Here is a 27,623-nt window from a genome sequence, read left to right as displayed (position 1 = left end):
CCTCCTTGCCATCTTTGGAAATGTTTGCGTATGACTTTTGAGATCCCTTCGATAGTTTGTGAGAGTTTCTGTGTAATAAGCCTACGTGAATCCTTTGCCCCCTCTGCAATCTGTATTGGTACAGGTTGGCCAGCGTGTTCCTTCGAGTGCCCAGATATGCGGGCCTCAGCCCTGGGGACAGAGTGTTCTTTCTTCGGTTATTTCTAAGGACAAACACCTCCAATGTACTGGACCAAGAGGCGCAGCAGTGTGAGGGTGACCTGCCTCAGAGGGGCATTAGGTTCTTCCTAGGTCTGTCTGCCCTGACGAGCAGACTTGCTGCGGGAGCAGGCCCCTGGTTGGTCACATGTACAAAGTGCATAACCACCTCTGCTGTATGTCTTTATGGCTATTGCCAAGAGAGGTTGGTTCTCTCTGGAACAGGAAGAACAAGTGATACAGAAAGTCCTATAAGCATTAACAGTTTTCCGATGGATGGGCAGATCTGAAAGCTGCAAACCTAAGCTTCCCTTTTCCCTAAGCTGCTGCTTTTGGTGGAGTCAGGCTTGGGAAGCTGACCAGCGGGCAGGCGGGATTGTCGAGTTCTGCTGGTCCTTCAGTACCTGCTCGAAAGTCATGCGGGGAAACAGCCCTGGGGTTATGTGCAACACCAGTGCCAGAAACGACATAAACGTTTGGCTGGAAGAAACAAGGTGAAAAAAGAGGAAGGTGGCTTTAACTTGAGTGACAATAATGCTAAAACTGGAACCTTTTAATACATACATCGAGATGGACTGTTTTGTTTTATTTTAATTTTTTAAAAATATGTAGTTGGAGAGAGACAGAGACAGACAGTCTTCCTCCTGTCATCTGTTTAACAATTGGAGAAGTAATAGACTGATGGTAAAGATTTTTTTTTTAATTCAAAAATACTTCTTCTCCACTAGGAGAGGGGTTTAAGACTGAAAAAGCCAACGTCTTAATTGGTTAAATATTAGTCTGTAAAATACTTGAACTTGAATGGGATGTGTGGAGAGGGTCCCTTTCTCATTTCTCATTTTGTCACTCCTGTGTTTTTCTTCTTCAGTGTGTCTGCATCCTGAAGCGTCTTTCTCAATCTATCCCCTGATGTATCCAGTAGACTAGATATTGATCTCAGTCTGTGCCCAATACCTTTTGGATGCTGATGCTTTGCTTTGGTCATGTTGTACTTACTGGAGCGGATTGCCTCCTTTGGAGTTCTCTTATTTATGTTAATCGCTTAGTTTCTGGAAAAGAATGCAGCCGGCTGAAAGGGGGCTCACTCCAGAATGTGTAGGCTCTTTTCTGCAGGAGTGGACACTTTGTATGTACCAACTTTTTTTTTTTATGCACAAAATATAGTAGTATTTAATTCTCCCAAAATGTTAGTGTAAACAGTAGCTGACAAATACAGTTTAATGCTCTGAATATAAGTATATAATTCGTTTTTTAAGTTTTTATTTAAATTCCAGTTAGTAAACATGCAGTGTGATATTAAATTCAGGCTGTAACAACTTCTTAATGATTATATGGCATGACAGTTATTTTATTGACACCATCTATCTTAAGTGTGTTACACTTATTACTTTATGTATTAAAAAAAAAATCTGAGCATCTGAATGTCCAGAAAGAAGTCTCACTGTGTCAATTTTCAATTGGATATTGGGAATTCCTTTTAACACTTAGGATGTTTAGTTCTTTGAAAAATAGATGATAGATATTATAGGTTTAAAGATTAAAGTACTGAAGATCCACGTTCTTGAGATACTTAAAATTATCTTTATTGTAAAAGTAATGCCCTGAGAACCTCTGAAGAATGGGGTTTGTAAAACTTGATTGTGGATGATTCTATTGATCATCAAATCAACAATAGAGGTTGGGCATCTTGTTCTGGGATTTGAAGAGTTTAATTTTTTTTTTTCCAGATTCTTAGAAATTGAAAAGCTATTTAAATTATGTTATGAAAGCAGTTGGGGACTTTTCCCTTCTCTGTTCTTTCCTAACGTAACTAATTGTTACATAGGTGAATACCACATAGTTCGAGTTGACACACGGAATCTGCCAGAACTTCCACATTTGCCCAGAGGTTATGCTATGTGATTCATTTTCATAATGTGACAGTGGAATGTGTCCGTGATATTCACATTTCTACCATGTTTGTTTGTTTTAGTTATTTATTTTGAGAGAAGGTGAGCAGGGGAGGAGCAGAGAGCGAGGGAGACAGAGAATTCCAAGCAGACACTGTGCTGTCAGCACAGAGCCTGACATGGGGCTCGATCTCAACGACCGTGAGATCATGACTTGAGCTGAAATCAAGAGTCAGACACTTAACAAACTCAGCCCTCCAGGCGACCATGTTTCTTAGTTTTTTAATACCGAGTGTTACAGGTGTTTTTTGTTTGTTTACTTGGTCATGTCTCAGGTCTTCTCAGTTTTTGAATTTAAAGAGTAAGGGGTATGACTTCATGTTCATGTTGTAGTTTTGTAGAGGGTATGTGGAAATTGTGGTGCATTTAAAGGTTTTAATTTTTTTTTTTAGTGTTTATATTTAAGAGGGAGAAAAAGAGCACACATGAGGAGGGGAGGAAGGTGCAGAGTGAGAGGGAGACAGAGGATCCAGTGCAGGGCTCAAACTCACAAACCGTGAATGAGATCATGGCCTGAGCCCAGGTTAGATGCATAATGATTGAGCTACCCAAGTGCCCTGCATTTAAAAGTTTTAAATCAAAACAGAAGCATTGCTTTTGATAGGTTCTTCTGTAGCACGGAGAATTGGGAATAGAGTTGGATAAACAGAATGTTCTTTTTTTTTTTTAATTTTTTTTTTTTAACATTTATTTATTTTTGAGACAGAGAGAGACAGAGCATGAACGGGGGAGGGTCAGAGAGAGAGGGAGACACAGAATCTGAAACAGGCTCCAGGCTCTGAGCAGTCAGCACAGAGCCCGACGTGGGGCTCGAACTCACATACCGCGAGATCGTGACCTGAGCCGAAGTCAGATGCTTAACCGACTGAGCCACCCAGGCGCCCCCAGAATGTTCTTTTATTTGAGAGAGTTGATTTCTGTTTCTGCTGTGAGGTAGGTAGAAGGGAGGACTTGAGGACCCCACAATCCACATTGACCTTACCATTCTTTAATTCTGAGACTGAGGTCTCCTCACCAGATGATTCTTATCTTAGACATTGGATGGCACTTGGTGGGGTCACAAGAGGTGTTCCAGAGGTAATTCTTTCTAAGGTCTCAAACATGTTTTTCCCCTGAATTCCAAAAGTGAGTCTGTCATGAGTGTTGCAAATGAGGATGCTTAAGAAACGAGAGCTACGGAAATTTATAAATCTATTAACTGGTCAGTTACCTAAGAAGGTAGTTGTGGAAGTAGAAAGGAAATAAAAAGGTCCAAGTTGCTTCTGTCACTCTGCATAGTCCTAGGGTATCGTCACTTCCATCCTGCCTCTTTGCTTTCTGGCTTTTTCAACGGTTTTCTCGAACTATCAAACCCAGTTGCACTTATTGTACAGAATTTAAATAGCACGACATACTCTGTCCTGCTTGTGCCTTTAGATCTGTAGGACCAAGAGGCACTTAGGAAGCCCTGTATCATCTTTTCTAAATGTGTTCATAGGTTTGAACTCTTGATTACCTAACGTAAATAACTGTATTAATAATGATGTGTATCTAATATAAATAAATAAGAAAGTTTCGTTTAATATGTGTCAGGTAAGTACATCATATATTTAAGTGGGAGAACGGGCCTTAGAAATAATTGGAAGGCTAAGCCTAGCATTAATCAGATGAAAAACTAAAGTCCTAGGACTTGTCATTGTAGTCGTTGTTATGAAATGTGATCATATATTTTGGTACATAACAGTAACATGATAGCTTTTGAAAAGTGTTTCCCAGAGATGAATGTGTTACCCACTAATGTGGATGAATGAGAAGTTAGGGAGATGGGAGAGACTTGGGTTACAGAATGTTCTACAGAAGTGTTACCTGGTTTTACATAATACTTGGTTGATCTTTAATATAGTCATTCTCTTCCTCCCACCCCCTTTATAATAATATTAGAAGTATAAGACTATCAGAGAAAGTTTCAGGGGAAATAGAACTTCTCATAGCTGGGACTTTTTTTTTTTTTTCTCTAAAGAATGATTATATGGATTAGGGGAAAATAAATGATGATCAGTGTGTTCACAGATAGCATACTGTTATCTTCAGATTGCCTTGTATTGTGGGGAATTATCCACAGCCTTCTTTCTTTTACAACCCAGGGAGTCTCAGATTGCAAATAGCGGGTTGAGTGGGAGAGACTGAACCAAGAGGCAGACAGTCTGTTTCTCAAACTCTATTATCAAAGGAAATGTGTATTTGCTGACTATTATCTCTATGTTCTAAAAATAAATAAAATCCAGTTTCATATTGCTGGTTATTTGGCTTTTCTGTGCCCTAGGAAATTGCTGTTTGCATAGTGAATAGGGAGATGAGGGTTTGCAGAGTGAAGGTGTAAGTCTAAGGTTTCCTTTATTTCTCTAGTATTTTATTAAGAAAAAAAAGAAATATACAGAAAAGTTAAAAGAATTATCTGCTGAATACCCATTTCTACTACTTAGATTCTATAATTGATATCATGGTGAGATAGTTGCTTTATCACACATCCATTATCCATCTATAAAATATATTTTTAATAGAGTCTATCTTTATCTTTACAGTAACCATTAAAACCTGAAAAATGTGTATACACACGTGTGTACATAAATGCTATTTTTTACTCCCTCTTTAAGTTCTGATAAGCCATGATAACAGATTCTTTTTTGTAGAATTCAGCAAGAAGAATGGGATAAATATATTATACCTGCCAAGTCAGAGTCTGAAAAATACAAAGTGAGCCGAACTTTCAGCTTTCTCATGAATAGGATGACAAGCCCTCGGAATAAATCCAAGGTAACTCAAGTTCTGTGCCTTTTGTGTTTAAAGGGTCGCTGGTTCCACTTTTCAGCAATTAGTATAGTTTCCACTGGCCCTTGAAGATCCCTTATCTTAGCCTTTGTGTACACATATTCAAAGACCTCTACATTTTTTTCTGAAATATTGTCCAAGTCACTAGAAGTGCAAGACAAATGCAGCCTGTGCACATTTCCATTGTGGCGTCACGACACTCCTCCACGAATGGCCTTTACGTTCAGACAGAAAGTGTAGAGACTGTGTATGGCTTCTGTGACTACACTGGCTCTCAGCATTTCTCTTTTCTCATTTCTCCCCACTTGGCTGTTGGTGCTGTATCTGAAGACAAAAAGCAAGGACGCCAAAGACAAAGAGAAACTGAGCCGACATCAGTTTGTCCCTGGAACATTCTCTGGGGTTCTACAGTGTTTGGTTTGTGATAAAACGCTCCTGGGGAAGGAGTCATTCCAGTGTTCCAGTAAGTTCTCCGACCCAGTGCGTGCCATCTTTGTACTTCGCCCCCCCAGACAGTAAACTCCCCGAGAACAGGGCCATTGTTAAGCATGTTTACATAATCCTTCATAGTAGCACCGCACATGTGGTTTAATGAATTACCCAAGCAGTGAGCCATGATGGTTAGTCAGTGCTTTTTGTCCACAAGTGATAGCCTCCCAGAACCCCAGACCCGTGTATCTCACTGATTGCTTGACGTCTCTCTGTGGGTGTCTAAATAGGTTCTCAAATGTCGCATGTCCAAAATGGAGCTCTGCTCTGTTCCTTGGCCCGTCTGCAGGCTGCCCCTCTCAGTTAATGGCAGCTCTATCATGGCAGCCAGATGCTCATGCCAAAAATCTTGAGGTCTCTCTTTATGCCTCTTCATCTCTCATATTCCACATCCAGTCCTTCAGCAATCCTCTGGGGCGATCTTCACAATATGGATGAAAGCCAGCCACCTTTCATCCTGCTGCTGGTATCACCCTCGTCTAAAGCTACCATTTCAGTCACTTTCTAATTGGTTTCTTTGCATTTCTACCACAAATGGTGCAGTTTGGAAAACATCTGTTCTCAAAACATGAGCCATACTGAGCGTGTGAAGGCACATATCCTTATGTTCCAGATCCTCCAGTGGCTTCCTACCATCCCCCAAGGAAGGCCAAAGCCCTGAAAATTGGTGCAAGGCCCCAGGGTCTCCCCTGTCACCCTCTCCCCCTTCCTCCCTCTGTTCCAGCCACTCTGGCATCTTTGCTCTTCTCTCAGCCTGCCAGGCATGCTGCTCCCAGAGGGCCTTTCCTGGCTCTTCCTTCTGCCTGCAGTGCTCCTCCCTCAGATCAGCTGCAGGGATTGCCCCTTCACCTCCTTCGGGTGTGCTCGGATAACACCTCTTCAGGCCTTTCTTGACCACCTTATGTTTGGCTCATACTGGTTACTCAGAGCAACCCTGTCTATGGGCATCATTGCCTTGAGAGTCCCTTGTCTCCCAGACCAACAAGACAAAAACCATCTTCAAAATCCACATGCAAGAAGGCTGTCCTTCATTCCGTGTTGATGGTGCAAGCCGACGCCTTGGACCCATTGATTCCTCTTTGCTGTGGTCCCCCAAGTCGATACCATTCAGTCCCTCACTTCCTTTACTCTGAATACTTTTACCAGCTTCCTCTCGGTCAAACACCACTTTCTTCTTTCCCATCTGTGCTTAAGGACTTCTCTCTCTTTTTGTTCACTGGACTAGCCCACACTTTCCAGACAGATGTGTTTGGTTGCCTGTGTGCTGAATAGTCCTATAGGTGGTTCCTTCCTCAGCCTCAGTTTATAGCCAGCGGCCTCACCTGGCATGTGTTCTCTTGCCTCTTTTCCTTGCTTATGATGATCTTCCTCCTCTTAGTTTCCCCAGCTCCTCTGTATCTGTCTTGATTTCTTGCCCCATCTTGGGAGGTGTTCCCTGACCAGCATGTCTGAAAATTTTGCACACCACATGTATGAGCTATTTACCTCTTCCGTTTAATGTAATGTACACCCTCCTGTTTTTAACTACTAAAATAGACTTCAAGGACTCTAATCACACAGTGATTCTCTATTCCCTGCAGCAGCTGTCACAAAGCCCAGCCTTTGGGTACTCATGTGTAGTTAATGCTTATGGGGTGGGGGGTGGGGGGCGGGCTCCCTGAAAGGTAAACTTCTGTAGCACAGGACATGTTGGTTCACACAGAGTTGGTCAAGTGGATGGCCATGAGACTTTTTGTGGAAGATGGAAATGGCTGAAAATATAGAGGATGTAGTTAGCTTTTAAAATAGTCATTATTTTTTTTAAAAAATGCACTAGGACTCATAAAGGATACAAGGTTTAAGGAGAAATTTAAAACTATCCAAAATCTTAACAGCTAGAAAAGATGGCTATTCATATTTTAATGGAGTCCTTTCTAATAATAAAAAAGTTAGCTGTTAATGCTGGTGTTTTTATATGAAATGTGTTTGATTACTCTTAACTTACTATACATTTAACTTTTTCCCCAATTTTTTTTACAACAAATAATGTTGTAGGTGGCATTCTTTTGCATATAACACTGTCCACATCTTTGATTATTGTCTTAAATTCTAGCATCAGTAGGTGTTAAATTTCCTCTTTAACCTACAGTTTTTAAAAAGTTTTAGGACTTACAGTTTTTAAGGAGAGGAGTGTTGGGGGTTTAAACTTTGATTATTAAGTTTTTTACATGGGGCAAGAGATTGTGACATGTGTAAGCTGCTGTTATTAGGAAATAATCCTATTTTACGGGTGTATTTTTGTTTTTAATTATGAAGATTACTATTTCTAATCTGAAAACCATGATATGATATAAAACAAAACATAATAGTCAAAATTTTGGTGTTTGTATTCTTTTTTGTTAAAGCCTGAGTTGCTACTTTTTCACAAATTCCTTTGTTTATAAATAGATTTCACTGCTTATGTTTAGATATTACATTATTTGGTGCACAGAAGTTCACAAATCACAGCTTTGTTGAAGATTTGACTTTGATAAATATAAAATAACCTTTTTAATGCCATTATATGCTTTGGGCATTGAATTTTACTTTGTCTGAAATTAATATTCCTTTTGCTTTCCTTTTCTTTGAATTTTCCCTTACTATTTCTTTGTTTTTAATTTGGAATGTGTGTCTTTAATTTAGACGTAATCTGGAATTGAGAGCTAGTATTTTATAACAAGACTTTTTTTTTCTTATTTACTCAATTTTACAGCTGTCAATTATCTTTTATAGTTCTTTGCTGTTTTCCTTGATGTTTGATTTTGCTATTTATACCATGTGTTGTTGATGTTGTTTTTTAAATGTTTGTTTTATTTTGAGAGAGAGAGCATTCCAACTGGGATAGGGCAGAGAGAGAGAGAGAGAGAGAGAAAGAGAAAGAGAGTCAGTCCCAAGCAGGCTCTGAGCTGTCAGTGCAGAGCCTTATGCGGAGCTTGATCCCACAAACCGTGAGTTCATGACCTGAGCCAGAATCAAGAGTCGGACACTTAACCCACAGAGCCGGCCAGGACCCTGCCATGTGTTGTTGGTTTTTATGTTACATGGGGATTGGGCAAGATAAGCTAGCTCTTTCAATATCTGCTAGTGGTAACTTTTACGGCTTATAATTGAATATTCTCTAATTTCTCTTATATTTACCCTTTTCTCTGTTAGAGCTTATTGGTATACTGAATTATTGAATTGCTATTTTAATGTTGTGTGATCTTTCAAGAATAGCTTTCTGGGGGCGCCTGGGTGGCGCAGTCGGTTGAGCGTCCGACTTCAGCCAGGTCACGATCTCGCGGTCCGTGGGTTCGAGCCCCGCCTCGGGCTCTGGGCTGATGGCTCAGAGCCTGGAGCCTGTTTCCGATTCTGTGTCTCCCTCTCTCTCTGCCCCTCCCCCGTTCATGCTCTGTCTCTCTCTGTCCCAAAAATAAATAAACGTTGAAAAAAAAAAAAAAAAAAAAAGAATAGCTTTCTGTTTCAAGAATAATTTGATACCTATATTCAGTTCTCTGTCTCTACTTGCAAAACGTTTTTAGATGTTTTTTGTTTAGCTGGTTTCACTGCATTGTGAAAAATGCATTTGTGAAATGCAAATTTCATTGTGAAATGAAAATGCATTGTGAAATGCATTGAAAAATGCACTGTGAAAAAAACCATTGCTTGTTTTTTTTTCTTTTTTAAAATAAAGTTCGATCACTTCTCGAACCCTTAATTTCGATTCTGCCCTTTAATAGTCTTAAGTAGTGTTTCAGATAAATAAATATTTTTTTCTTTTTTTTTTTTTTTTTAATTTTTTATTCAATGTTTATTTATTTTTGGGACAGAGAGAGACAGAGCATGAACGGGGGAGGGGCAGAGAGAGAGGGAGACACAGAATTGGAAACAGGCTCCAGGCTCTGAGCCATCAGCCCAGAGCCCGACGCGGGGCTCGAACTCACGGACCGCGAGATCGTGTCCCGGCTGAAGTCGGACGCTTAACCGACTGCGCCACCCAGGCGCCCCTAAATATTTTTTTCAAAAGGGTCATTGGAGTGATCTGTTTTCTGAAACCTTGTGTATCTAAGTAGATAGATCTTTGTGTCTTTCACACACAAAGGGATTGATGTAGCTAAATAAATTCCTAGACCAAAACCTTTGCCCCCAATACCCTGTCAACATTGGTCCATGAATTTTGGGCATTAAATATTATAGTGGAAAAGTTTGGGGCCTGTCTGACCTTCTTTCTTTATTGGTGACCTGCTTTTTCTGCCTACATGCTTGAGAACTTTAAATTTTTAAATCCTATAGATGTCAGAATATGTCTGTAGAATAGGTGTCGTTTAATTCCTAGGAAACCGTGAGACCTTTTGATTTGCCTTTTGTAGTTCTTTTTTAGCTTGATAAAAGTTTTTGTCAAGTTGTAGCCTTCACTGTTGCTTCTGATGTAATTTTTCTGATTTCTTCCTTGGAGAAGTATGATCTCTATTCCCTTTTTTGTATGACATGTTCTATTTTATAATTATACCCCTCTTTTCCTCTACATTCTGGAGGGAATCTTTCAAGTCTAATTTCCTGGTGCTGCTTTGATAGTTTTGTTAAATTGATTCTCCTCAGTTTGTTCTCAGTTCTGCTTTCTTGTCTCACAAAACTCCTTCCCCCTGTCATCTTGCAGGCCTGTTGTGCTGCTCTGTTCTCCCTTCGTGGCCCTGTGGTCCTATTTTATGTCTATTTTGTGTATCTAAGTTTTTCCTCTCTGTTTCTAGATTTAATGGTATTCAGTGGCTCACTTTTCCTGTGAGTTTTCAGTCTAAATTTTTGTTGGGCTCATCCTGTCTACTTTTTCCCCTTTCCTTTCACTCACTTGTTTTGGAATGAGGAGAGAGCCCTCTGATTTCCACACTTGCCACCAGGACCAGTATGTGGGTAATTCTGACCTCTGCTCATTGGCCTTTGAGGTGTTGGCCAAAATGCCTCTGCGGACCTACAGCGGGAGGAAGTTGGGCTCATTTCTCAGTGGGTTATAGGTATTTGACGAGAATGGCTTGGATGGATCTAAATGTGACCTACCCACAAGGAAGGATCCTTTTAATAAAGATTGTGTTAAGCTGCAGGCTCCTCGTCTACAGTGTGTGGGGTGGGTGGGACAAGGAGGTGGCGGCTGATGGTGCGGAGGCTGGAGGGCGGGCGGGCAGGGCAGGATGGCAGCGGCCTGGCAGAAAGTGGTCCCCACATGCAGAGACTGCTCTCTCTCAACACACCCTGCGTCTCTGAGCCAGCGGGCAGAAAGGGGCAGGCAAACTCTTGCCTTTTAGTGAGGTTGAGGGCCCCGTGTTTTATGGAGTTAAGACAAGCGGCTTGATAATTTGTCTCTTTTAATTTGGCCACCTGTAGTTAGCAGGATTTCCTGTCGGAGGCTGACAGGACTTTATTTTCAGCACTGTGTGAGTCTTCCTTCTTTCATTTTGCAAGGCATTTTACCTGGCGTGGGAGCGGGCACTTGCCGCCAGCCGGATATCAGAAATCCATTGCAGTGTCGGGTGTATGGTAGTCACTGAGTTCTCAGAGTGTATATCCCATATAATTGCAGGTTTCGTAGTTGGTAAGACTGCGGCAGAAGGGGAAAAATATCTCCAAGGAAATGAAAACATTAGCCATGTGCTTGTGCTCGAGTGGTGGGGCTGCCTGTGATTTAGTTATTTTTTCCCCTATATTTTCTAAATATTTTTATACGCTATTTTTACCGCGACCAGCAAACGCACAGTGTGGCCTTACTCATTCTTCCCTTTCAGACTGTAATGCAAATGTACACAAGGGCTGTAAAGACGGTGCCGCTCCATGTACCAAGGTAATCTCTCATTTGTTTTTCATGTGCATATATAGCTCTGTTGCTTCCTGTTATCTGTTTAGGTTCTTATTTTTTTTTTTTTATCACGGTCTAGATTTGTTTCTAAAGTGATCATTCTAGTGATAAAAGAACACGGGTCCTAAGTGCACGGTCGTTGCCTTAACTATGTCCCTTTGGAAGTAGGGGAAGCTCAGATGTGGCCACCTGTGTCGCAAGGTGGAAGTGGGTTAGCCTTTCTGTCGAGACGGGCTCCGTTTATGAGTGCAGACCTTAGGCATAAAGGTATGAAGTCTAGAGCAGTAATTCTCAAATAGAAAATATCAGCATCACACCTGGAAGACCTATTTCTGAGCCCCATTCTCAGAATTGCTGATCCGGTAGAGTCCAGGTGGGGTCGGAGAATTTGTATTTTTAACAAGTTCCCAGGTGGTACTGCTGTGCTGGGACCGTACTGTGAGGCCCGCTAGAATAAAGGGATGTTCTCTGAGTTTGGGAGTGGGCTTGAGGGAACGGGCACATGTGTCCCATCTTTTCCTTTGTTTCCCACTCAAACGTCCTGTTAGAAATGCGAGTGAGCATGCTGACACTTCAGGGGGAACCTTGGGGTCTCTAACTTCTGTGATCAATGGAAACACACGTCGCGTCAGGTCACAGAGTTAAGGATGATGTTTTAGCAGCCAGGGGTGTTGTGTCCTGTAGACAGGAAGAGTAGCCAAGAGTAGGAAGAGCAAGTGGGAGAAAGGCAGCACCGACGGGAATTCCTCTCTCAGCCTCAGGCTGGACGCACATGTTGGACATTTCTAGTTGCCATAGATGTTAAATAAAGCTGGGATATTCATGAGATGTGTTCATGAGGTACGCCCTCATTACAACTCATCATTGCACATCTCATCATTATAACTTGTTTCTTTGTTGCTTTTAGTGTCTTTTGCTTTGAATTCTTGGTTTGAAATGATACAGATAAGAATCCTGTATAACTGGGTGGACATTCTTGTAGTCAAATGGAATTTAATCTTATTTTCCATGTTTCCATTGTTCTTTATTAGAAATTCCAAGAGAAACATAACAAGAACAAGCTGCAGACCACCCTTGGAAGTAAGTGACATAGAAATGACAATTGCATACATATCATACTTTATTCCAGTGTAAAATACCTGCTCCTTTGTTACTTCCTTTGCCCAATTACTTCTTCCTTCCTAACACATGGTTAGTGTAATATTTAGTTACAAGGAGGTCAAGAACAGTATAAACTTCCATGCCAGCCTAATAACCTTTGTTCTGTATGTACTACATGATATTTTAAGGAGGACTATATGGGGGGACCTATTAGAATATTGTCTCAATTATAAGATATGATGTAGTGTAATATGTGCTATTGATTTAATAACAACCTTCAGGGGAAAAGAGAGATATGACATTAGATGTACATAACTTTGTTTTCCTAGCAGTAACCCCCATTTACCTATACAAATACCTATCACATACTTCTTCAGAATCAAGGTGAGGGATAGAATCCTCAAGTTGGGAGTCTATAGTCCCTGATGTCCATTATTCTAGTGACCTGGTCCTGCTTTATTAGTTGGGCTTGAGGATGGGATCTTATCAGCTCCTTTAGCATGACTGAAATTTCAAGGCATGCTGGCATTTTCCTCGCATAGGGCTAGTCTTGGTGCTTATGTTTTTTCCTTGAATTGCTTAAATTTATTGCTTAACTTTAAACAATTTCTTTTGGAAGTAATCAGCAGCCTCTGAAAGTAGTTTATATTGCACGCAAGAACCAGGGACCATAATCTCCTAAATTGGAAAATCCTTTCATCTATTGTGACAGATTTTGGAATTTGTTCTGCCTCAAATACTGCACTGCTTTCCATATGACAGGCATTTTTAAGTTTGGGGTCACTTTTCATTTTAATGCTCCAACAGTGTGACCAGTGTTTCCACAATCACCTGAATCAGGGGACAATAAAATATGCAGACTTGTGATGACATGAGATTGGATGTGATGTTACATAGATGCCGCTTGTGCAGACGGTAACAGCTGTGACATCACTTACCCTCTGCTTTGGCAGAAGTCCCTTTGATTGTAGTTGTGAGGCTCTTCTCAATTTCATAAGGTTAAGCATGAAAATATAAAGCATCTTGGGGCGCCTGGGTGGCTCAGTCAGTTGAACATCTGACTTTGGCTCAGGTCATGATCTCATAGTTTATGGGTTCGAGCCCTGCATCGGGCTCTGTGCTGACAGCTCAAAGCCTGGAGCCTGCTTCGGATTCTGTGTCTCCCTCTCTCTCTGCCCCTCCCCCGCACTTGCTCACTCTCTCTCTGTCTCTCTCAAAGATAAATAAGCATGAAAAAAAATTTTAAAAAGAAGATATAAAGCATCTTATAACTGATAAAAATTCCATCTCTGTACTTGGAAGCCATGAAGATAAAACCAAATCACACATGTATAAAATCCTTCATGATATTCCGGGGCTCTATATAAGTATTCATTCTCCTTTACTTGAGAAGGTGTTTGCTATATCTCTGAAACTGTTAAGACTGAAATGTTTTCCGAGGTCATGTATGGTACACATCAAATGTAAAACCATATATGCCTGTCACAATTTAGAATCGACGAGAAAGGCATTGAAGCACCCTTTGGTTTTCATTCAGTACGTGACAGAGAAGAGCTCAGCTTGACTTGGAGGTTTCATTTGCCTGAAGTTATCACCCATAAAGAATAGACTCCCCAGCATCATTCCAATCCACTGACATGCCATGTGTGTGTATGACTGTTTATACATACAATATGCATTCTAATAGTGCTAATAACACCTTGGATCTATTTAAAGCTGGCTCTAAGGAGTACAAGCAGTGGTTTATGGGAAAGCTGTCTCAGTGTTTCCCCATTCCATTTTCTTGTTTGTGTAATCCCAGCCGCCCAGTCTCCAAGTGGATATGCTAAAGCAGGTCTGCCACATGGCTGTCAGGAGGGTGTGAAATGGAAGGGACATTTGAAGCAGGTGTCAGGATGTGGCAAGAAGACTGGTTTCAAGGCTGGGCATGTGATGTATTAGAAGCAGCCATTCGAGTGTTTCGCTTCTTGGCTTTTTACATGACTGCTGGTAATTACTGCCCTCTGTGAAAACCACGTGAAGCGCTCATTTTGATTTCTAGATTCTTCATTCCGAGACATCCCGCAACCTGGTCTCTCCTTGCACCCTTCTTCCTCCATGCCTATTGGATTGCCCACTGGGAGAAAAGAAACTTCAGTGCAGGTGCATCCATTGTCCAGAAGTGTTCCAGGCACTACCTTGGAAAGGTAAGGCTTAATGTGATTTCTCATCTTAATATCTTAGAGCCACCATTGGAGCTGACTCTTCTCTCTCTCTCCTCCAGCTTCAGAAGGTCAGGGCTATCCTTGGAGTCTGAGAGTGACGGGAACAACTGGAGAAGCAGGTCTCATTCCGATGAGCTTTTACAGTCTATGGGCTCTTCTCCTTCCACGGAGTCCTTTTTAATGGAAGGTGAGGAGAAGACACGTTTGTTTCTGTGGTGAATTGCCAAGTGGAATATTTTCTGAAGGATGTAAAATTGAAACACTCTTTTTTCTTAAAAAAGAATTCTGTTTCATGGTGTCTTTTTGGTATAGGTTCTTTTGATAAAAGAAGGAAAATTTAACCATAGTGGATACTCCCACGTAGTGACTGAGTATAAATGATGTATTGAATAGACATGTCATAAAGATAAGAGAATGAAATACATTCTGTGCTTGTTGTTGTTTGAAAAGCTCTAGAACTACTGATGAATTAGAATCAGGATCGTACATTAAAAATATATACTTAGTTATGGGGTGCCTGGGTGGCTCAGTCGGTTACGCGTCCGACTTGGGCTTAGGTCATGATCTCAGTTTGTGAATTCGAGCCCGCCGTCAGGCTCTGTGTTCACAGCCTGGAGCCTCCTTTTGATTCTGTCTCTCTCTCTCTCTCTCTGCCCCTCCCCTGCTCATGCTCTCTCTCTCTCTCTCTCTCTCAAAAATAAATAAAAATTTATACACACACACACACACACACACACACACACACACACACACACACACTCAGTTAAGAGGGTACTCACCTAGATTTCTGAGATACTTACCACTATCTGTTACCCTCTACTTCTAGAGGAATAAAAGCATGTTTTAAAGCATATCAAGCTATATCAATCAGTGAAGGAGGACCCAAGGAAAGGAGAGCAGTGACAAGAGAAAAGAGTGGACACTGCCCAGGGAATCTTTTGCTTTTATTTTGAACTTGGATCTTTAAATCCATTGTTGTCTCATCTCGACTGAGCTGGACTCTGTCTAAGGAATGCTGTTTGGGCATGTAGGATTTAGTTTTCCTAGAAGGTGTGTGTGTGTGTGTGTGTGTGTGTGTGTGTGTGATGTCAAGCTCTGCAAAAAAAAAAACCCAAAAAAAAAAAAAAAACTGTACTCATAGGACTTGAGCCCATGTACCCTGCTTTCATGTTTATATTAAGGACAGCAAGCCACATCAAGAGCAAAGACAACATTCAGATATGAGTAAACAGTACAGAGTTCCCTGGGGCAAAAGAAATTGTGTGTTCAAGATTCTGTAATCATTTTATGGACTCAAAAGGTTACCAAAAATAAAACTATAGTACAGCACGCCCAAACAAAGAAAAGAATCTTTAAATGTCTTTTTTTTCCCCCCCTGCACACATAAACCATCACTGTTTTAATGATTCTTTGCTTTCATGAGAGCTGCCTTGACTTGGACCCTTTCACCAGTTTGGTTTTCAGGGGTTTCTTCTCCACATCAACAGTATTTTGGCTTAGTTGTTTCTGTGTTGACAGTAGGTTTATTTCCTGTGTGTTTTGTGTGTGACTCCACTTCTGGCTTCTCTGTTCTACCTACATCCTAGATGTCGTGGATTCTTCTCTGTGGAGTGACCTCAGCAGTGATGCCCAGGAGCTGGAGGCAGAATCTTGGAGCCTGGTGGTGGATCCCTCGTTTTGCAGTAAGCAGGGGAAGGATGTCATCAAAAGACAGGATGTCATTTTTGGTAAGCATTTAAAATATGCTCTTGGGGCTGATGCATTGTGGTATAGGGGAAAGAGCATGAAATTTGCAGTCCTCCGGACCTGGGTTCAAATCCTTGTTCTCTCTCTTTTTATCTACTTGGTCTCAGACAGATGATTTAACTTGCCTGGATCTTAGTTTCTCTGTCTTTATTTAAAAAAAAAAAAATTTTTTTTTGACATTTATTTTTGAGACAGAGAGCATGAACAAGGGAAGGTCAGAGAAAGAGGGAGACACAGAATCTGAAACAGGCTCCAGGCTCTGAGCTGTCAGCACAGAGCCTGACGCGGGGCTCGAACCCACGGACTGCGAGATCATGACCTGAGCTGAAGTTGGACGCTTAACCGACTGAGCCATCCAGGCGCCCCAGTTTCTCTGTCTTTAAAATGGGGATAACAATGGGGCGCCTGGGTGGCTCAGTTGGTTAGGCATCTAACTTTGGCTCAGGTCATGATCTCACAGTTTGTGAGTTCAAGCCCCGCGTCGGGCTCTGTGCTGACAGCTCAGAGACTGGAGCCTGTTTCAGATTCTGTGTCTCCTTCTCTCTCCACCCTTCCCATGCTCAAGCTCTGTCTCTCTGTCTCTCCCCAAAATAAATAAACATCAAAAAAATTTGCTTTTTAAATGAGGATAATGATATTCAGGTCTAACTGTTGTGAGGCTTACCTGAGGCATCGTATGTACCTGGTGCAAAGCAAATTTTATGTCTCAGACCTTTTAAAGTTTACTTAAATGTGGCCTATACGACTTCTCTTTTAAGAACCACGGGAAATTTTCACATACTTTCATGTAGGGCAGATGGGTTTCTTTCGCTTGGTGTATTGTTTTTGAGTTTCATCCTTACTGTTTATCAATACTTCATTCCTTTTTATGGCTGTATGTTATTTCATTGTAAATATACTACATTTTGTTTTATTATCAGTCAAAGGTCATTTTAGCAGTTGAGGGTCCTTTTGGGCCGTTTGCACTTTTTGGATCATGTAGTAACTTTACGTTTAACCTTAAGACGAACTGCCAGACTGTTTTCCAAAGCAGCTGCACAGTTTGGCATGCCTGCCAGTGAGGTACTGAGGATTTTGCTTTCCCCACATCCTTACTAACTCTTCGTTATCGCCCACCCTTTTTATCACAGTTTGCCTAGTGTGTGTCACGTGGTGTCCCATTTTGGTTTTGATGTGCATGTTCCTGCTGGCTAATCAGGTCAAACATCTTTCCATGTGCTTATTGGTCATCTGTCTATATCTTTGGAGAAATAGCTTTTCAAATCTTTCTCACATATTAAAGTGGGCTTTTTGTTTTTTGTTTGTCTTTTTACTCTTGAGTTGTAATAGATCTTTTTCATCTCTGGACGCAAGTCCCTTTTGAGATATTTTTCTTGCATTGCCTTTTTTTTTTTTTTTCCAGTCCATTTACTGGAAATCCCAATACTGCTGTTTCCTTAGAAGCTTAATAGTGTCATTGGCAGGCACACTTTATTAAAAATTGCTGTGTGAAAATCAAGGTCATTGTTTCCATGTTCCTTGTGGTATTTACATCATCATTGCCATAGCCGTGCAACCTGATCATACACATTTTTCTTGAACATCTCCACTTGGTAGAAGTTCTCTCTTTCTGTAGACATTGCCTTTTAATTCTGTTCATCTGTGCTAAGATCTGAAATTCCTCCCCCCCTAGTTTCTGTCTATGGGCTCCTCCAACATAAAAAGTCTGATCTGTCTCCCTAGGCCTGCCCTTGGGAGTATTAGCACCAGTATTAGCCCCTCTTGTATGCCAGGCATTAAGTCTAGAAACCAGGGAAATAGCCGTGAACAAAATGTACAGATTTTCTTCTCGTGTGAACTTGTTGGGGGGAGACACTACAGTGTAGGACAGAAAATCTGTAAAATACTCAATAGAGTGTGTGTGGTAAGTGCTGAGAAGAAAACAGAGTAGTGGGCCATATCGAACACGGGGACATGGGTATTAAACGTTGGGGTCTACAGGGAGATTTGAGAGACCAGTAATACTTCAAGAGAGCTGGGGGACTTGGGGAAGGAGTTAGATCTGGGGAGAAAACATACCAGGTGGTTGGAACAGCAACCATGGAGGCCTTGAGATAGCATGTGACATTCTCTCATTCTCTGGGCTGTCTTTTCATTTTCTCCATGGTTTCTCTTCCTTGATCATCACGCTTTTTTTTTTCTCCTGGAGAAAGTGGAATTTTGGCAACAGATCCAATGACTGTTATATGCATTAAGGAGCCTTATTATTTCAATTCAGTTTAATTTAATGGAGTGCTGCTACTCAATGCAAAAACCAAAAAGCCAAAAAACAAAGAAAGAAAAAAACCAGGCAAACTAAGTTATATTTTCATAGAGCGTTTAGGGGAATGGAAGACCTGGTTCCTAGCTAAAGGTGCCTAGTTCATTACATTTTGCTAGCTAATTATGTCTCAGTTTTAGATGAACGGGATTCTTATGTATGGGACTTCACTTATGTGTATCATTTTCACATATCTGGAAAAAAGAAAATGGTTTAGTATTTCGAGCTTGCATTAATTGTTGAGTCAATGCTGACTTTTATGGTGGAGGAATATCATTGTTCCAAAACATCACCTCTTTTTTTGTTTTTTTGGTTTTGTTTAATTTGTATAACGTTTAGTGTTTAGCCACTAATGTCAGTGGGTGGAGTACTTGCTCATTAAAGCTTGTGTCTGCGCATGTGTTTCAGAGCTGATGCAAACAGAGATGCATCACATCCAGACCCTGCTCATCATGTCCGAGATCTTCAGGAAAGGGATGAAGGAGGAGCTCCAGCTTGATCACAGCACCGTGGATAAAATCTTTCCTTGCTTAGATGAGTTACTTGAAATCCACAGGCATTTCTTTTCTAGTATGAAGGAGCGAAGGCAGGAGTCCTGTGCTGGTGATGACAGAAATTTCATCATCAATCGCATTGGAGATATTCTGGTACAACAGGTGAGAGAGGTTTTTAAAGGCCCTAACGTCAAACACCTGGAGGTTTGCAGACTTTCCACAATGTGAAAGCCTATGAAGAACTGGAATTGATTTTTTTTTTTTAAACCATTATTGGCAGATGGGATTGCTTGGTTTTCTTCTGTTGGATATGCCTTTGTGTGCCTGATAGCCAAGAGCTTTGACAGCCAGGGACTGACTTGTGTGTGTCTCCAAACCTGTCATCCTTGTCACTGTCTCCACCAGGAGTCACAGCCATAAATAAGTCTATTAGGAAAATTCTGCTTAGACTTTTTGATCTATGATAACACGTCCCCCCCCCCCCCCCCCCCCCCCCCGCCCCGAGCCTGTGATGGTCATGGCAGTGTCTGCAAGACAGATGCTGGCTCATCTTAGGAAGAGTGAGGAAGATCTGTTATCATTAAAGCCTTGGTGTTCACGCCTGGGGGGACAAGACAGCAAATCTCACTAAAAGGAGACAGTTTTAGGTGCTCGGGATGGTTGAAGCATCATGAGAATGGTTTGTGTGACTCTACTAATAGATAAGAAAACCAAAACTGATAATTCCTTTTGGCCTTCTGGTCTCTTTGAAAGGGCTTTTCTATGAAAAAAAACCTGCTAATAGAGAAGTTAAGTAGCATACCCTCCGTGATCACAATAGGGCAAGCCCTTTGAAGGTACCTCCATGTAAATAACCTCCTTTACCTGCACACCTCTATAAGGTAAATCTTATCTTCCCCATTGTACAAATACAGAAACTGACTCATGGGGAAAGTAATAACTTAGTCAAGTTCACACATCTCCTAAGTAGCATAACTGGGATTTAAATCACAATCTGCTCTTTTAACAATGAATTAGGGATATGATTTCTCGAGGCCTCCATAGTGACATCTGCAGAAGCTTTTTATCATCACTAGGTTTTAGGTCCCAGTAAAGCAGGGATTCTTATCAATGTGATGACTACTGTATTTCAGCACCTAGAACAGTGCTTGGTACCATGAATGTTATTGAATGAATGGATCCCTTAGGAACAAAATGCCAGAAATTCACTTGAGTGCCACGTTTTGCGGTCCCTTGTAGAGCTTGGGGAAAGGCATGGAGATGCATCCTTTCTTACCTTCATTTGACTTTCTCTAGATAAATTCCACAATGTCATCTTCTCCAAAAGACTGATTTTGAAACCATTTCACCCTGTAGCCCACAATAACAGAGTTCAGCTGTTGGTTCATTTACTAAAAATGGGGGAGTTAAGGTCATTGATGTAAATGTACTTAAATACAGATACTTTTGAGGCACAAAACAAAAACCCCACTTAATTGTGCAGTAACTGCTTCTCCATGTCTAAGGATGTAAAAAGCCACATCAGTAACCAGTTTTTATTTTATTTTATTTTATTTTATTTTATTTTATTTTATTTTATTTTATTTTATATTTTATTTTATTTTATTTTATTTTATTTTATTTTATTTTTTTAATTTATGGTTGTTTATTTTTGAGAGAGACAGAGACACTGCGATTGGGGGAGGGGCAGAGAGAGAGAGCGAGAGAGAGAATCCCAAGCAGGCTCTATACTGTTAGCACAGAGGCACATGTAGGGCTGGAACTCAGGAAACCGTGACATCATGAACTGAGCCGAAACCAAGTCAGACACTTAACCAACTGAGCCACCCATGCGCCCCCTACAAGTTTTTAATCAAAGAGTAATCTGCTTTGCAGATCATCTATAAAGTCATAGACCTGCCTCATAATTCATCTGAAACATATAATGCCAAGAGACTGTAAAGTCCTTTGTAAGACAATTTGAGTAAAAATGTAAAAATGTGTCTGTGAACTTCAATTTGAGTGTGTTCAAAACTGAAGCACAAGATTTTTTTTTTTTTTTTTTTGTCGTTTGAAATTATTTACATCTCTTTTCTTGATAGAAATGCTGTATTTTTAAATTCTCATTTAGGGGCACCTGGGTGGCTCAGTCGGTTAAGCACCGACTTCATCTCAGGTCACGATCTCGCAGTCTGTGAGTTCGAGCCCCGCATCGGGCTCTGGGCTGATGGCTCAGAGCCTGGAGCCTGCTTCCGGTTCTGTGTCTCCCTCTCTCTCTGCCCCTCCCCCATTCATGCTCTGTCTCTCTCTGTCTCAAAGGTAAATAAACGTTAAAAAAAATTAAAAAAAAATAAATTCTCATTTAGAACACTTTTGTTCTTATGTTTGTATTTACCATGTTTTATATCTCTACCCATTCTGTTTTTATTTAATCGTGTGTATAAGCAGGACTGACATTGAGAACGAGGTTTGGGAAGTTGGCTGTCACATAGGATGAGCCTGGTGTGCTGCTTTTGGATGAAGTGCACCCTTCTCCTTCGGGGAGAGATTCTTGGTTATTCAGAGAAAAGGGTTTTAAGCCTCCTTTGGCATTTCTGTTGTTGGCATGCATAGTGGGGGTGGCAAGGGGTCTCCTCCCAGTACCGTAAAAAGTTGTTTCCCGAGGGAGCACATTAGCTACATCCTCAGACAAGGGATGCGGGTGTGGGAACCAAGGAAGCATTAGCTGTTTAAGGGATGTAGGAGAGAAGACTTCAAAGGAATCCCTCACTTTTTAGCCATGGAGAACCTTATTCAGGAGGCGAGACTGGAATGTGATGCTAATTGAGTCAGTGGAAATGTTGGTGTTGGTTCGAAATGATGAGTATGAGGAACATGATTGATATCAAACCATAGTTTGCCAACTTCAGGTACATAAGAATCTCCTGAAGCCTGTTAAAAATGAAGACTTCTGTGTTCCAACACCCTAGTGGTTTTGTTTTGATAGGTTTGGGGTGGGACCTGGGATTTGGCATTTAAATTTTTTTAATTTTGGGGGTGCCTATGTGGCTCTTTCAGTTGGTTAAGCATCTGGCTTCAGCTCAGGTCATGATCTCATGATTTGTGAGTTGGAGTCCCCACATTGAGCTCTGTGCTGCCAGCTCAGAGCCTGGAGCCTGCTTCGGATTCTGTGTCTCCCTCTCTCTGCCCCTCCCCAGCTTGCACTCTGTCTCTCTCTCTCCTTCAAAAATAAATAAACATGCAAACAATTAAAAAAAAATCAAAATATTTAATTTTTTAAATTATTATTTTTCCCCGATGCTCACATCTTGCAAAATTATAGTATCGTAATCAGGATACTGACAATGATTCAATCAAGTCACAGACCATTTCAATGATCACAAGTACTGGCTTGTCTGGCTACTTTATAGCCACACCTACTTCCCTCCCGAGCCCATCTCCTTAATTCCTGGCAACAACTAATCTCTATTTCTGTAATTTTGTCATTTCAGTAATGTTAGATAAATTACATGTGTGTTACATATAAATTACATATGTACTATGTAATCTCCCTTGGATTGGCTTCTTTCAGCCAATTAAAAAAGAATCATCTAGGTGGTTGGGTAGTTCAGTGGTTCATTCCTTTTTATTGTTGAGTAGTAGTCTGTGGTATGGAAATACCACGTGTGTTTAATCACTCACTTGTAGAAGGACATTTGGCTATTTCTAGTCCTTGGCTATTAGAAGTAAAGCTGGTTTTTAAAAAAAATTTTTTTTAATGTTTATTTATTTTGAGAGAGAGAAAGAGCAACTGTGAGCAGGGGAGGGTCACAGAGGTGAGAGAGAATCCCAAGCAGGCCCTGAGCTCTCAGGGCAGAGCCCGATGTGGGGCTCAAACTCGTGAACTGTGAGATCTTGACCTGAGCCGAAATCAAGAGTTGGACGCTTACCTGTCTGAGCCACCCAGGTGCCCCAGAAGTAAAGCTATTTTAAACATTCATGTACAGATTTGTGTGTAAACTTAAGTTTTTCAGTTCTCTGGGATAAATGTCTGGGGTCCCAATTCATGACTTGCAGGGTGGTTGCATGCTTAATTTTGTAAGAAACTGCCAACTGTTTTCCAGAGTGATTGTATTATTGTACATCCCTGTAAACAATGTACAATAATCCAGTTTTTCTGCATTCTCACTAGTACTTGGTGGTGTTACTATTTTTTTTAATTTTACCTATCCTGAAAGATTTGATAAGTCATCGTGGTTTAAGTTATAATTCCCCCATAGCTGATGATGTTAAACATCTTTCATGTCCTTATCTGCCCTGTGTATATCCTCTTTGATGAAAGGTTAGCTCCTGTCTTTTGCCCGTTTTCTAATGGGATTGTTTGTTTTCTTACTATTGAATATTGCAGTTTCTTTATGTAGTCTAGGTGCTAGTCATCTGTCAGGTATGTGATTTGCAGACATGAAGTCTGTAACTTATTTTCTGAGTTTGATGAAGTCCATTATTTCGGTTTTTCCTTGTAAGGGTCATGCTTTTGGTGTCAAATCTAAGAACTTTTTGTCTAGACTGAGATCTCAAAAGATTTTCTCCCATTTTTTATTTCTAAAAGTTTTACAGTTTTATGTTTTACATTTAAGTCTGTAGTCCATTTTGAGTTAATTTTTGTTTAGAATATGAGACACAGGTCAAGATTCACTTCTTGTTTTTAGTCTCTGGATGTCCATTTCCCCCAATGCTTTTCCCCCTTTGTTAGAAGAGCCATCCTTCCTTCATTGAATTGCCTTTGCTCCCCTGTCAAAATTCCATTGGGCATTTTGGGTTCCTGTTCTGTTCCACTGATCTATGTGTCCATTATTTCACATAGTCTTAATTCTTGTAGCTATATAATCAATCTTGAAATTGGGTGGACTGAGTCCTTCTACTTAATTCTTTTTCAAAATTGTTTTTAGCTATTTTTTTCTATAAATTCTAGAATAATCATGTCTGTATTTAAAAACTTGCTGGGATTCTAACGAGGATTGCATTAAACTTGTATATCAATTTGGGAAAAATGATGTCTTTACTATCTTGAGGCTCCCAGTCTATGAATATGGTATCTCTCTCCCTCCATCGATTTACATCTTCTTTGATTTTTTTTTTACTAGCACTGTATAGTTTTCAGCATATGAGGCCTGTATGTATCTTGTTAGATTTGTACTTAAGTTTTATTTATTTATTTATTTATTTATTTATTTAGAGCAATTGTAGTTAATTTAAAGATCTCTTGAGATACTGGCCTCAAGCATAGATGAAACTATAAGCAAAGATGAAGACATCAGAGATGGTGATGTAAATTTGAAGTGCTTTCCTGGGGTTAGGGAGTGAGGTGTTTTCTGGTTTCTGTTGCTATAATCCTGAATGTGTCAAAGTCTGAAACACTGGCATTCAGGTAATTCAGTTTGTTCCCTTATGATTCTAATATGGTTACCATGTAGATTTTTCTGCAGAGATGTTTCCACAAATTTAGCTTATTGAAATATCCAGCCCAGATCTCTACTTTGGTCCATCAGTTAATAAATTGGCATTCTGATTATTCATCTTTCCCTTTTACCTGCCTCTGGACCCATTTGTGATGTGCTGACAAAAATCAAATTCCCAACTGAGGACTGAATCCATGGACATGACCAGTTCGCCTATGTCAATGTCAACCTGTGAGAGGTCAAACCTTCTTGAGGCAAATATTGCCACATGGCTTTTCTTTTCTGTTTTTTTAATTTTTAAAATATTTATTTTTGAAGAGAGAGAGTGAGCAAGCACGAGCAGGGGAGGGGCAGAGAGAGAGGGAGACACAGAATCCGGAGTAGGCTCCAGGTTCTGAGCTGTCAGCACAGAGCCCAACACGGGGCTCGAACCCACGAGCCGTGAGATCATGACCTGAGCTGAAGTTGGACCTTAACCGACTGAGTGACCCAGGTGCCCCACATAGCGTTTCTTCAGCCTAGAAAAGTAAAAAACAAAAAACAAAACAAAACAAAACAAAACAAAACACCCAGAAAAACCCCAACAATAGGTTCAAATGATCAAGTTGCACAAACAGCTCAAAAAGAATAAAAATAACAAATGTTTAAAACAATAAAACCATGGTAGGTTGGTGTCTTCCCCTTCCCTCTTGACAACTTTGTTTTAGTTTCATGTAAAAAGTGGGGAAAAGAAGGGACTGTGTTCAGAAATTTCATATTTATTCTTTATTTGCCAAGAATATATTGAAATACTTGAAAGTTGCATGTTCTCTTTAGTGTTTATAACTAGTTAAATTTGTAAACCATCACTGAAATGTTACTCTTCTCAGTTTTCAGAAGAAAATGCAAATAAAATGAAGAAAGTATATGGAGAATTCTGTAGCCATCACAAAGAAGCCGTTAGCCTCTTTAAAGAACTCCAACAAAATAAAAAGTTTCAGAATTTTATTAAGGCAAGTATTTTAAAGCTATCACAAAGTGGAAAACCAGCGTGGGAAGCAGTTGATGCTTGCTTGTTATATGACCTTAACAAGTTTCACATCTAGATGCTGTTTTTCAGGGGAAAGAGAAGAAAGTGATAGGTTTGTGGCAAAGCTGGAAGGTCTGTTTTTCTGTCTTTGTGAAATATTTCTCCCAAAACATTTCCTTTCGTATTTTATATTTGTAATGTGTCCTCCAAGCTTCTGGCCACCTTTGTAATATCCTGGGAAGCTATTTCCTGTCCTGACAAGTTATAAATCAGAAGAACCTTAGTAAAAATATAGTATACACCCCACTCCTACTGGATTAATTTGAAGTAAATCCAGAACATCATATAATTTCACATGTATGTAATATGTATCTCTAAACAATGCATCTTTTAAAAGTTACAATGGTACTATCACAGCTACTAGGTTAACAATTATTCTTTTTTTTTTTTTTTTAATTTTTTTTTTCAATGTTTATTTATTTTTGGGACAGAGAGAGACAGAGCATGAACAGGGGAGGGGCAGAGAGAGAGGGAGACACAGAATCGGAAACAGGCTCCAGGCTCTGAGCCATCAGCCCAAAGCCTGACGCGGGGCTCGAACTCACGGATCGCGAGATCGTGACCTGGCTGAAGTCGGACACTTAACCGACTGCGCCACCCAGGCGCCCCAACAATTATTCTTTAATAGCTTCAGACAGCTGGTCAGATTCCCTAAGAATCTCATGAAATTGGATTGCTTAAGTGAGAATCTGATTAAAGTTGACATATTGTGTATCAGAATTGTAGCTTTTAAATCTGTTTTAATTTGAATGTTCCCCATCCCCTTATTTATTAATTTTTTGGTGTCCAATTTATTTGTTGAAGAAATTTGTCCTTTAGAGTTCCATGGATTCTGCATTTTTTTCTACCATTTTAAGAATGCTACCAGATTCTCCCCCTTTCCCCCCTCCCCTGCCCCACTGCACATTTGTTTTGAGAACTTGAAAACTTAACAGTATAAAATTTTTAGGAAAAAAGTTGCCCTGATTAGCGGGAACTGTAAGTGCCGTGATGAATAATAACCAATGTAGAGGATGATTGTTTAGAAAAACAAATATTTAACTGTAAACTCACACTCAAAATGTGACTTTGACTTGTGAATATTTTCCAGAACTTTTACTCTTCATAAATCTTAACACTTACTGGCATGTGCTTAATTTTGGAATTAACTACAAATACATCACAGTAACGTGAAACTCCTTAAGCTTGAAGAATTAGGTTATTGAAATTAATGACAAAGTATATGATTTAATGGCAATTAATCAAGTTTTAATGAACGATCATACATATTACACTGTATCTGAATAAAATGATACAGTTGCAGATTCTTGGTTTTATTACACTCAGACCCAAAAAGAAAATAGTTTGTGTATATAAAAACGTATACATATATATTTTTAAGCTTCGAAATAGTAACCTTTTGGCGCGACGCCGAGGAATCCCAGAATGCATTCTGCTAGTCACTCAGCGTATCACGAAATACCCTGTCCTGGTGGAAAGGATTTTGCAGTACACAAAGGGTGAGTAATAAGTTCCAGGGTAAACATTTGCCTCTTGCATTAATTTTAAACATTGCTGAGGTATTGCCAAAGGATATAAATGCTTGTGGCCTGTGATTCATGAAACCTGTTTGTTAGGGAAAAACTTGTAGAGCCTTGAGTTTTGGGTCCATTTTGAGAAGTTATCTTTTATAATGTAGCCTGGGCAATCTTCTGAATTCCTCCAAGCAGCCCGAGCTACGCAGCATTCTTCATACTTCAACTCTGCCTATCCCTTCTTCAGTTTCCCTACATCCACATCTTCATACCTTTCCTTCCTCATCTTCCTCTTCGCTTACCAGTAAGTCTGATGAGCCATATGCCATTGATCCTATCACAAAATGTCAAGCCTTCCAAGCAGTGAATTATTAGAATGAGAACAATTCATGAGCGAGCTTTTTTTTTTTCCCCCACCCTGTCAAATCATCATGTCCCAGGGGGTAACATCTGGGCATCCTTTAAGAGGCTAATAATGTATATGGCTGGGCCA

At 40.3% G+C, this 27,623-nt stretch overlaps 1 protein-coding gene across 2 annotated transcripts in view; it reads left to right on the top strand.

The window, feature by feature from the left end:
- Positions 1 to 27,623, top strand: part of ARHGEF28 (Rho guanine nucleotide exchange factor 28) — a 311,363-nt gene that overhangs the window by 224,651 nt on the left and 59,089 nt on the right. For both annotated transcript variants that reach the window (XM_086699008.1, XM_025924359.2), the window contains 10 exons: positions 4,817 to 4,940; positions 5,286 to 5,418; positions 11,216 to 11,271; positions 12,318 to 12,366; positions 14,429 to 14,573; positions 14,651 to 14,778; positions 16,178 to 16,318; positions 19,045 to 19,292; positions 25,417 to 25,539; positions 26,998 to 27,115. In XM_086699008.1, coding sequence (XP_086555134.1) covers positions 4,817 to 4,940; positions 5,286 to 5,418; positions 11,216 to 11,271; positions 12,318 to 12,366; positions 14,429 to 14,573; positions 14,651 to 14,778; positions 16,178 to 16,318; positions 19,045 to 19,292; positions 25,417 to 25,539; positions 26,998 to 27,115 — 1,265 coding nt within the window. The remainder of the gene's footprint in view (positions 1 to 4,816; positions 4,941 to 5,285; positions 5,419 to 11,215; positions 11,272 to 12,317; positions 12,367 to 14,428; positions 14,574 to 14,650; positions 14,779 to 16,177; positions 16,319 to 19,044; positions 19,293 to 25,416; positions 25,540 to 26,997; positions 27,116 to 27,623) is intronic.

This window comes from Puma concolor, chromosome A1 (genome assembly GCF_028749965.1).
Source record: "Puma concolor isolate L17-30 chromosome A1, mPumCon1.1.hap2, whole genome shotgun sequence".
NCBI classification, from domain to species: Eukaryota; Metazoa; Chordata; class Mammalia; order Carnivora; family Felidae; genus Puma; species Puma concolor.
Note: the sequence above shows the minus strand (reverse complement) of the source record. Positions and strands in the feature narration are given on the sequence as shown.